The following is a 12,324-nucleotide window of genomic DNA, read 5'->3' as shown; positions in this document are numbered from 1 at the left end:
GTCCCTTCAGTTCCCCTCCACACTCTGCATGATCACTGCATTGTCTGTCCCTGTTCTTTGTGTACGTTGCCAAATAACGTTCTTCTAGCTCTCTATGATGATACTACCCCCATTCCAGTTGGGACACAGGGAGAGAGCGCTCTGTTGTGCCCAGCGTGAGTGCTCTCCCAGCGGGATGGTGAGGGCAGCTCGACTGGGCTCTGCAGGCACTTTTCATCCTGCCTAGCAGGCGAGTCCCAGCGCCCTGCTGCTGGAAATTAGTTGTCGACTGGCCTCTCTTTCTGCTGGTGTCAGACATGGGCCCCTGATGAGAGATTTGTTGATATGATAACTTGATTAGGCCTCGGGCATGTTGTTGGAGAATGAGAGAGACACTGCTCTTACTCCTTAACCTCTCCTCAGGAGACTGCAATTAGCCCTGGTAATTGGTTAATTGGGCAGACTGTTTCAAATGCACTTCTTTTTTTGTTTCCTTCGTCTTTTGGCCTTGGGAAACAAATGCTATTTAAATGTCCTGGTTTTTTTGCTGTTCAATTATATATTTAATTTACTCAACATACTTGTGTTTTCATACGAATAATGTTTTTTTTTTTTTTTTTTCTGTTGTTCAGTGTTCTTTTTATAGGCCCCTTCACACCATAATCGGAACTATAAAGTTTTTATTATCATTCTAAGTCTATGGGAATCAAGAAGGCCACACCACAACTATACCTACAATGGCACAGAGGAACAATGTTGTTGGAATCACTTTCATAACTTTTTTTGTTCAGCTGAAAAAAAAATGGAAAAAGCACTGACAGCCATCCATCCGGCTTTAAAGAGATTGAGCATTTATAGGGAAGATGAGATAAATGCAGCATGTGCTTATAATAAACAGAACAGTTATTGTTCTTGATGTGAATGGACCAAATGATCAAGAGATCTTTTGAAATAAAATCTTAGCTTACCTAAAATAAATAAGCAGAACACAAAAACTTAAGTGAACACATAAAAAAGTCTTTAAAATCCTAGTTTCTTTCTGACTATTTAGAAGTCCTCCTGAGAGATTCCGAGGGCTTCATTCCTTTCCTTTAAATCTAAACCTCAGAAATAATTCAATTAATCAATTTATGTTTTGCATCTGAAATGCGTCTTTGTCAATGTGATTTGCATCATAAAAAAACTAAACTCTGATGCAGCTGAGACTTTAAAGCTTTTTTTCCTTTTCATTTCATTTCACCATGGCTAGATAAAATATATGCATTATATAGCCATCACCATGGCTGCAAAATACCACCATACATCACCATGGCAATTCTATATGGTCTCTCTGGAACTGGAACAGCGTCACTGAATGTAACGTTGTCCCTCTCGGTCTATGAGAACTCATGGCTGTGATTACACTCTCAAATATCAAACTTTTTATTTTAGTACCATCCCAGAAGACAGACAACTGTCTTAAGCACAGTACAGATGCACTTAAAACAAGTCACCGGTTAAATAGTCAATTCAAGTACAAACAAAACAGTACAAAGAATTGATCAAACACTTTTCTATAATATAGCTATATTTGGGGGTTCCTAGCTATGTTTTTTTATATATTTCATACCTTTTTATATATCTTCAGCATTTTATTGTTTTAAATACTTTTATTAATAGAGTCATTATACAATTAATGTTCCTAACATTAAAGGAGTTATTATGAAAGTAATGTTCCTAATATTTTTGAAAAGAGGCAGAAAATCACTGGCTTAAAACATGAAACATTCATAAATAGTGCATTTGCAAGCAAGTTCTGCTGTAATTGTATGAGTACTCACCAGTCTCACATCCAGAGAATCACTTTTTATATTTCATAAGTTCAATCATGTAGGTGTCGAGTTTGCTTTGTAAACAATGACTCTTAGATTCTTTACTGATTTTTTCCCCCTATAATTTGAGGAGATTTTAGTTTTGAAAAATTGAATTAAAGAAACGAATAAAGGTGATGGCAGTCGTGGTGCCGAAGCTGTGGTGAATGGCCGAGCATTTACAAATCGCCATTTCGCCAATGTTTAAAGTCCACCGGCCACAAAGGACATTTGGTCAGAGCGCCATCTAGTGATGTGTTTGAGGAAACATTATGGGAATATGGGCTACTTTGACCACAGATGTTTATACCTCTCTATTTCCTTTGCATTAATTCTTCATTGGTCTTACAAACATCGCAACGATGATGACGACGACGACACAGGCTAGTATAAAGGCTAATATCGACAACGTCTTACACAGAAACAAACATGTTTTTTCGTTGTGTGCAGGTTGAGGTTTTGTACGTGTTTGTAGGTTTTATATTTGTGCTCCACTGTAAAATATGTACACTACACACTTAGGTCAATAGGTCAATTTTTTTAAGGACACTGTGTGCAGGTGGTGATGTGAGTTAGATCACTTTGGGCGAGAGGTACCGGAAATTATTGGACAAAACAAAATAAATGCAGCTACACTGACACCTAGTGCTTGACATCGGGAAAGACATGCATTCATATCAGTTTTGAAGAAGAACATTTCTTCCTGACAAAAAATTCGCCCAGAAAATATTTCCATGCTAATACTTTATAATAACAATACTTTATTAATACTTAATAATATTACTTAATACTTTATGCTAATACTTATGCCTACACAGCTTTTCTTCAAAGGATAATTACGTTTTTTTTTAAATTGCTTAGACACTATAGTGATACTTGAGGCGCACTTAGAGGAACCATTCACTCATATACAAGACCAAGTCTGCAAAACTATAAGCATATTACATGCATTAAACTCTGTTTGATGTTGTAAAACAAACTTTTTGCAAAACTCTAAACACAGTTCTCTAAAATATTTCACACATCATTCGAAACTAACAGCTCTTTTGTTTAATTTGGGAAACACTGCCATTTTAATGCCACACTCATTTACTGATGACCTACACACAGTGATAATGAGTGAAAACACTTATACATAATTTGTTCACTTAAGTAATCAAAACTATTTTTACCCCCTTGCATTTCTGTTTACATTGTATCTATAGCCTATTGTACAAAGAGCTTTATAAATAAAGCTGACTTTCTGACTTGGCTTATATGCATATTCACACAGGTCAACAGTGTTCAATTCAACAGTCACACAGGTCTATCAAGTCAACAGTGTTCAATTCAACCCCTCACTTAAATTGTGTCGATAATATGTAATTATATAATGTATACTGTATATAATAATTATGTAATTATATAACATAAAAGTCTTTTTATTAGAAAAACACAAGTGGACCCTACTGTACATGGTCATGAAATGAAAGCATAAGGCGCCATTAAGCATCAATTGTATTTGCAGTTTGGAAAATTATTCCTTTAAGGAACAGTCAACTCTTATAAGTGACCACCACCAGGTGCTACTCGAAGTTCAAGAAAAGAAAGAAAAAAAAAAATTCAAAGAGCTACAGTCTCTGCATCTTCAACTGGTCTGAGTACAATAGACTTAGTATAGGAGAAGTGAGTCAAGTTGACCTGGGTGTGCAGTCTCTCCCTTTGCTCCAGTGAGCAGTATAATGTATAAGTGAATTTGGCCAGCACTAGAGTACAACAGATTTCCACCAGCAGCATTGTAGTATAATATATCATCAGTTCTTTGCAAGATGTGTACTTGTAAGTGGTAGTGAGTGTTGAGAGAGTTGGCTGAGGAGAGCCGGTACAGATGAAACTACTATGTGTGGTGAGAAGAGGTGTTGTTTTCTCTGTTGTCGTGCTGGGCGGTATGGTAGTTGCTGTTGTCTCTTGACTTGTAATAGTGGTGGAGATTAATATAGTTGTAGTCGCTAAAGTTGTCGCAATTGTTGTTTGTACTGTTGATGTTGATGTGGTGGGAATCAATGTAGTCGTCTCATGGACAGTTGTTGATGGTATCGAGGTTGTAGATGTGGTGGTTGCTGAAGTTGTCGCAATTGTTGTTTGTACTGTCGTTGTTGGTGTGGTGGGAATCAATGTAGTTGTCAGGAGGGCAGTTGTTGGTTGTAGTGTAGTTGTTGATACCGTGGTTGGGACTGTTGTGGTTGTCGGAGATGTAGTTGTAGCAGTGGTGGTTGGCAGTCTGGTTGTGGTTAATAGCAAAGTTGTGAGATGAGTAGTTGGTGCTGTGGTGATGAATTGTGTGGTTGTCTGTGTTGTAGTTGGTTGCGGTGTTGTTGGAGTAGTCGTTGTTGTCGTCTGTAAAGTAGTAGTTGTTGGAGGTGCTGCTGTTGTTATTGAGACAGTTGTGGTCATGGGAACGGTACTTGTAAGGAGAGGGGTGGTAGTTGGTGAAGTTGTGAGGCATATTAGTTGTTCTTCTGTTAAAGAGGTGATTGATTGATTTAGCAGATTTTTTGGAGACTCGCAAACTTCTGGAGTTTTTGATTTAATCTTGTCCTTATTGTTCTTCATCCATTCAAAGAATGGCAACAGGTTACAGTCACACTGCCATGGGTTCTTATTCAGGTACAGTTTACTGAGTTTTGGAAGAGCAACAAAGACATCACCAGGAAGGCTTTGTAGTCTATTATTTCCCAGTTTGAGGGTTGAAAGAGACTGAAGTTTTTCAAAGTCCTCTTGTTTTAATGACTCTATCTTGTTATTTTGAAGATTCAGATCAGTCAGTTTCTCAAGGCCTTTAAAAAAGTCTGCAGATATTGTTGAAAAATGGTTTGAGGAAAGGTCTAACTTCTTGAGCTTCTTGAGCGGACTGAAAACTCCAGTTGGTAAGTGAGTGAGATTGTTATGGCTTAGATTTAATTCAGTTATTGTAGGCATTTCTTCAAAAAGGACGTCGGGAAGACTGATGAGTTGATTGTCATGCAGAGTTAGAGACTTTAATGAAGAGAAACCAACAAATAGATCTTGCTGCAGTTCTGTTAAAAGATTGTGGTCCAAAAAGAGTTTTGTTAACTTACGTTTGTGTGGAAATAAATTTGGTTGTATAAGGGAGATTTGGTTATCTTGCAAAGCTATCTCTGCCAAATCAGGAAAATTATCAAAAATCCCATCAGGTAGAGCAGTTAGCTGGTTGTCATAAAGCCTGAAAATGGTCAAGCCCTTAAGTTTGGAAAAAAGAGAGGTCGATACAGAACTAAGGTTGTTTTTTGCAAGATGAAGAAGTGAGAGTTTCTCTAAATGGTCAAACGTCCCCTCCTCAATAGAGCTGATCTCATTCATATGTAGATGTAATTCTTTAAGTTTTTTTAAATCATCAAATACCCTGTTTTCAAGCCTATGGATTTTGTTGTTTTTTAGAACAAGTTTTTGAAGGTTGTTGAGATCCTTAAAAACACCCACAGGTAATGATGTCACGTTTGTGCCAGATATCTCAATGGTCGTGATATTAGGCAAACCCTCAAAGGCTCCAACCTCTACAGAGTGAGTTGAAGTACCGAGGAATTCAATTTTTTTTATTTGAGGGTTTTTCGAAAGAACTCCTTTTGGTATCACAGGAATCTGACTGTTTACAAAGAATATTTCATCGGCTCCATCCTTTAATTTTTCAGGGATTGCTGTCACGGTTTTGTCATACACGTCTTGATTTTTGCAGTCATCACCTGATTTACATATATCTTCAGTGCAGCTCCAGCGCAAGTGCACAAGTATGTAAATGAATACAAGTGCAATTTTTAAAAGCATATGCCTATTGAAGAATAAAACATTAAAAGCAAATTGAGTTCCATCATATTAAAAGACTTGAATAAATAACAATAAAAAAACATAAATAAATAAATGTCTTTATATCTTGTGCATACTGCAAGTAATTGTACTTACACAAAATCAAAATTATTTGATACATGAATAATAATTCATGAACAATGGTGGAAAAATATTCATAATATCTCCTCCACAATACTGAAAACTAGAAAGCAGTTGTTTTCCTTTTATGTTCCTGACCTGCATTTGTCTCATTAAATGTCGAGAATTACTCTTACCTGCTCATCTCAGTTGCAGCTGAATGACGATTTAGAATGATGTTCCTAAAAGCAAATGTAAGGATGTATGTAGTGCAAATGTGGAGGAATAAACGTAGTGCACTACTCTTATCTACATATCCCAAGCGTTTACTGCATATACGTAAGGCATTAGAAAGGGTGGGCAGTTTGTTTTCTGTTTGAGGAGATAAAAAAATTGCAGACTCACTTTCAAAAAATGTTTCACACAGTACACATATTTAGGGATTCTTCTCAGTTCAATTCTCTTCTAGTCTTCTTTTTTTGTCTTAATACATATTAATTTTGTGAGCAGTTAGACTGTTCCCGTTTTCTTGTTTATGTCTCTGTAAAGTGTGTGAAGCCTCTGGCCCTCTTCGTTTAGGAGTCACACTTGCCTTCTTCCCCAGCCTTGAAATGTAACTTTTTTTTTTTTCAGGAAAATCAATGTAATATATTTTTGTTCAATAATATTTTTTTATTATTATTTATGATTTTGAGGGAATTTTATGGTACTATGCAATATTTATACAATTTGAATGAGCTATTTTCTCCATTGGAATTCATATGTATTCTTTTAATTTTTATATTTCTTTATTTTTTTTACTATTTTTTTAATAAATGCAATATTTCACATTAAAATAGTGAAGGCATTAAAAATAATTTTTTTTTAAATGAGAATTGGGCCATCTGAAGGCATTAAAAAATAAAAACTTATGTAATGTTGTACGCAACTGTAATGTTGCGTAACCTTCTTGTATTAGCACCCTATATAGATATATACAGAGGCTTTTGGATTCCTGTTGTTTATTAGAAATAATTTTCTTAATTTTTTTAGGTTTTGCATTTAGATATATATCTAGACATTCTAAAAGATTAGATGAGGTGAGGCACGAGCCGCGCAGGGACCAGCTCTGCAGTCACCAACCCTAAAATTGTCTTACCAGCTAAATTCTCTGTGTGTGTGTGTGTGCGCATGTGTGGGTGTCTATTTTGCACTCGTGATATTCCAGACAGTCACCCCTTGATTGCTGCACACTTTTTTTCTGACCAGTGACTGATTTGTAGTTTGTACCACCAAAAGATTCACTGACTTTTCACATTTTTCCGTATTTCACATTCATTTCCTATGTTTTTGACCACAAAGAAGTCAAGTGTGACTATTTTTTTTTTTTACCCTTTAACATATCCGAATCATGTCCATTATTTGTTTGTGTGTTCATATTGCTAATGTGACAGAAGTCACCAAGTGTCATCTCATTCTGATGAAGCTAAGATTTTTAAAATTTCAAAATATAAAATTTTTCAGTCAAAAATGACTGAAGAGGGCCAGAGGGTTAAAAGGTGAAATACAGATAAAGGTCCTCTAATAGTCTTTTACAAACAAAAACTTTTTAAAGAACTAAATTAATTGCCTAAAATAAATTAACTGCCTAAACTTAATTGGCAGCCTCGTGGTTAATTCCTGAATTAGATAAATTGAATGGAAAATAATATAGGCAAAGCAGATGTAGTCATGTAGTAGATATAGAATAAAATAAAATAAACATTGAAAATACTTCGCAATGAAACACCTTAATGGTTCATGTTTTATTTTTAATATAGAAAGTCTTGCTTACTATATAAAAGTGGTTTTGCTATGAGGAAAAACATGTTTAACACAGAACTGCAGAAAGTGTATAACCATTGACAGTGGCAAGAAAGGAAAATACAGTACATTTCTTCATATGTGACAACATTCAAATCATATCTAATTAGCAATATTTTTCCTTTTTCATTATACATCAACAACCAAGAAAGAAAGAAAGAAAATAACAAACCTTTGTTAAAATTAATTTGCCAAATAAAAAAGAATGTGCTTCATAAATCCATTGAAGACTTTTAAATGAGGAATTAATAGAAATTTTAGATAACTAAGTTTGTTTTTCTTTTTCTTTGACGGTCCAAGTCTTGACTTCCTCGCTTATTCCTCCTCCATAACACACAGGTAATGATACCGACAATGACAGCAGTACAGACAATGGCTAGAATGATAATGAGTTTGTCTTTGGACAGACCTTGACCAACAGCATTACCTCCACTTGTGTCCTCTATCTCCTTTGAGACTGTTGTAGAGTCTGGTATTTTGGTTGGGGAAGTGTGTGGTAAATATCTTTCTGTAGGCTCACTGTACGCCTGTGTACTTTCTGGTGAAATATCACCCGTTGTCGTAATTGCTGTTTGGCTGACCAGGACGTCATCCTCCTTCAGCTCTCTTATATTTCTACCATTCAGGGCTGGAGGAGCATAGCACATCAGAGAAGTAAGGTTCTTCACTTTCTCTGAATACTGTCCAAGCCAATCCCGAAAAGGTATTATGTCATGGTCACACCTCCAGGGATTCTGATGAACCATAATATTATCAACTATGGACAAAGAGTCTAGAAATGGTTTCGGCAAGTTTGGTAGGGAATTGTTCTGAAGCTCCAGGAGATGTAAATGGGACACACCATCCAAGAGTTTTATGGGTATGTGATGTATTTGATTGTTCTCTATAGATATGTTAGCTAATTTTGGAAGACCTTTAAATATCCCCGTCTCAATACTGGTGAGTCGATTAGTGTGAAGCGAGATCTCCTCTAGTTCCATCAAGCCATTGAAAGCACCTGGAGAAATGTGCTGAATCCGGTTCCTACTAAGCACTAAAAGGCGAATCTCAGTTAAGTTGCTAAATACATTCTCCTCGAGGTAGGTTAACATGTTGTCATATAGCCAGAGCTCCTGGAGGGCCATTGGACCAAAAGTCCCAGGCATTATCCTACTGAGTTGGTTCTCGTACAGTGATATATGAGTAAGGTTGGAAAGATTCAAAAAGATTGCACTGGGAAGCAACGATAACCTATTGTTGGAGAGGTAGAGTTTCTTCAGCTTTGGCAAGTTTGAAAAGAGATTTGCAGGTAGCTGTGTGATTTTATTGTCTTGAAGATGCAATATCTCAAGGTTTACCAGGTCATTGAAGATGCCTGCTGGTATATCTGTTAAATGATTTTGCTGCAGAAACAGGTCTTTGAGATGATTGAGTCCTTGAAAAGTACTGCTGTAAAGCTGTCTGATTGAGTTTCTCTGCAACATGAGCTTTCCCAGCTTTTCTAAACCCCGAAAAGCATCTTCTGGCAGAGAGGTTAGAAGGTTTCTGCTTAGGTCTAATTTGTTCAAATCTACAAGAGGGGTTAGAAGAGATGGTTGGAGAACTTCTAGTTTGTTGTTACTCAGCGTTAGAGTTGATAATGCTTTTTGATTTTGAAACAGATCCTGTGGCAGAGAGGTTAGCATTGTCCCACTAAAACCTAAGGCAACGAGATTTCTGGTTTGGTCAAATGTATGAGGTTCCACCACAGCTATTCTTGAATCCTTGGCTACAAACGCAGTGAGGGTCTCTGCGAAAGTCTCAAAATCAGCTGGTTTTAATGACTCTATGCTGGTGTTGGAGATTAAGAGGGTTTCGGTGGTTGGTGGGATGGAGGGTGGAAATTCTTTTATTATAAAGCCTTGGCAAAAGATTTTGCTTGTCTTACACTGACAGTTCTCTGGACATGCAGAGGCAGTGGCGTTCATGGCACACATGCCAATAATTATGAACCACACCAGATCCATTGACTCCTACAAAGAAAGCAGAAACAATGTTGTTATTCTCGACATAACTAAGAAGTGACTTGTCAAATTCTGGTCTTCTTATTATTACCTTTTTACTTGGTTACCTCATTTTCACCAAAAAAAATAGGACCCATGAAAACTCAAAGCCACACAAAAAGCCTAAATATGTCATATAGAAGTGAGCGATAGAAAAAAAGTGGATGGTCGCTATTTGTGACAAAGCCTCTTGGGAAACCTTCTTATTGTGAAATAAATCATTCCTCCACCCATATGACACAAACATGTGGTTCTGTAAAAGGCCTACAGTGGTTTTATTGTAACTACACTTAGGCTTTACTCACACTTACCCCCAACAAACACTTTTCTAAAGGTTGTTTTCTCTTTTCTCTGTGTCAGTAAGATCTGTTTAGCAATTATATAATATACTGAATTACACACACACACACACACATTTCTCTTTGTTTTAAAAACAGATTACCACATTTGCAGTATTCACAGCATTGGACTTCGAAATGTATTAAGAACAGAAATAAATTTTTTTAATAAAATGTTTTTTAAAGAAATGTCTCCTTGCACAGACCTTTAATGGAAACAAGTACACAAGCAAGCATGCAATTTTCAGTCAGGACAAAATTGAAAAACACATGGAAAATGACTTTCCAGAAAAACCAAACCACAGTCTGCGAGAGCTGGAACATTTAACTGTGTAGTCTTTCAAATAAATCCAGCTATTATTTGCTGTAATTTCTCTTTTTTTGCCCAAAGTTTGTCTAATTCCTTTTTGTCTCTTTCTTGTTTATTGAATTTGTTATTGAATGTATTTAAAAAAAAATCAGGAAAGAAACTGATTTTAAAATTAGGCATTTTATTTGTTTCTGTTTTAGCCAAATATGTTGTAAAGGTATGTCTGTCAGTTTTTTTTAAACTAAGTACATTCATTATTAATACTAACTAGTTTAGTTAACTATAACTATACTCATTTTTTTTTTAAACAGCCAGAACAAATGAATTAGTACAAAGTATCTTACCCTTGAACTAGAAGATCAGAGATACCGGTGCTTTGCTCTCCCTGTTGCTCACAAGCTTTTCCAGTTCTCTTTTTAAACAGCTGCAATGTTTTCTTTGTCAGATTCCTTTCTGCCTCCTCATGTATTTCTGGTTATCCTCCTTACAGTCAACCGTTGACTCCACTGCTTTGTGCAAAAGCTCTCATATACTCACCCATATTTTTTGGAAATGAGTCGGTGGGGAAATGCTGGTTTGGAGCCACACCCTTGTGCTGCTCTTTAAAGGGGCAGGATGTTTGTGGATATTCAAGTGTGACTTCAAAATTAATCAACTCTTGTTAGACTATTTTTAGCTACACTCTAAAAAATTCTGGGTTAATTACAACCCAGCACTGGGTAAAATATGGATAAACCCAGCGATTGGGTTGTTTTGACCCAGCAGTTAGGTTACTGCCCCGAAGGTTGGATTAACATTTAACCCAACTGTTGGTTGAAAACAACCCAATCGCTGGGTTTGTCCATATTTTACTATTTGTATTTAACCCAGCATTCTTTAGTGTATATTTACGAAGTTGGGCTCACAATACGTAGAAAATGTCTTTCTCTGGCATTTCATACACTATGTGCATGGGACCAGATTTTAGACATATTGCTCCAGTTACAGAGCACACTAATAAAAATAAATGAAGTCAAAGGACACATGTAACCAATTACAAAAAGTGTTCAGTTCAGTTTAAGTTCTGTTGTGCCAAGGATGACAAGAAGTGACTTTATTAAAGCAACAGTTACGATAGAAAATTATCATGATGACTTCAAAAGAGTTGTCCTCTGTTGCTCTATAAATGTGTGGGGCCCACCCTTCCTTTTATTTTGCAAGTGCTGCTCATTTTGCTGAAGTGAATTTTCCTCCATCTATGGTTAATACAAAAACATATGAATCACTTTCTGTGTGTGCATGCTGTCTAATCTCCCATATTTTATGCCAGCAGACTGATTACACTTTTCCAGAAAGTCAGCCTTTTTAACAGTGCTTTATAACAGATTGTTTCAAAGTGGCTTCACAGAATTAAATAGGAAAGTAACAGAATTAATGATGCAAACTTTTTGAAATGTGAAATTCTGCTGTAAAGCAGCTCTAACACAACATTTGTGTCATTATTCACCATCAGTAAGTTCAGTGTTTAGTTCAATAACTGTGTTTTAAGTTAATAAATTATGAAACAAGTTCAATTCAGGAATAAACAGCTCAACCAAATACAGTAGTGTTGTTATTCAGGTTGAGTCAGTCCAATGTTGATTCAGTTCAGTTCATTTATGAACAAATTTGATTAAGCTATAAAGCAGTTCTACAAAAGACAATATTCAATTCAAGAAAATGGAGGGGAGGGAAAATATGGGAGAAACCAGGTTCAGTCAGGGTTTCATTTCTCCTGTGACCTAAATTAACAAACCCAGTGTTGTTTATGAGGCTGCATCAGTGTGAAGTAAGTTACTTTAAAAAAGGTATTTATTAGTAGTAACTAATTGCATCTTCAACAGTACTACTATACTAATTACTCTCTCTAAAAAGTATTGCATTACTTATTGCAAAATTTCTAAATCCCATCAGCCTCAACCAGTTGAACAATACAAGGATAGATAGACCACAATTTAACAATAACATGCTTATCATAATGATTCTGTATGATACACAATGCAAACCAAAAGTATATGAAGTCACCACCACTATTAATCACGCCT

At 36.1% G+C, this 12,324-nt stretch overlaps 2 protein-coding genes across 2 annotated transcripts; both read right to left on the bottom strand.

Annotated features, from left to right (window-relative positions):
* Positions 1-3,229: 3,229 nt before the first annotated feature.
* LOC306844878 (uncharacterized protein) lies at positions 3,230-6,060 on the bottom strand. Its single transcript, XM_079377300.1, has 2 exons — positions 5,948-6,060; positions 3,230-5,655 (listed from the first exon to the last, which is right to left on the bottom strand). The coding sequence occupies exons 1-2, from the start codon at positions 5,953-5,955 to the stop codon at positions 3,432-3,434; spliced, it is 2,232 nt and encodes a 743-aa protein (XP_079233426.1). The 5' UTR covers positions 5,956-6,060; the 3' UTR covers positions 3,230-3,431.
* A 1,445-nt stretch (positions 6,061-7,505) lies between these two features.
* LOC306844502 (uncharacterized protein) lies at positions 7,506-10,825 on the bottom strand. Its single transcript, XM_079376687.1, has 2 exons — positions 10,606-10,825; positions 7,506-9,583 (listed from the first exon to the last, which is right to left on the bottom strand). Exon 2 carries the CDS (start codon positions 9,575-9,577, stop codon positions 7,850-7,852), a length of 1,728 nt encoding a protein of 575 aa, XP_079232813.1. The 5' UTR covers positions 9,578-9,583; positions 10,606-10,825; the 3' UTR covers positions 7,506-7,849.
* Positions 10,826-12,324: the final 1,499 nt, after the last annotated feature.

The sequence above is a fragment of the Barbus barbus genome, assembly GCF_936440315.1.
Source record: "Barbus barbus genome assembly, chromosome: 25".
Taxonomy (NCBI): Eukaryota; Metazoa; Chordata; class Actinopteri; order Cypriniformes; family Cyprinidae; genus Barbus; species Barbus barbus.
This window is presented reverse-complemented; position numbering and strand designations above follow the sequence as displayed.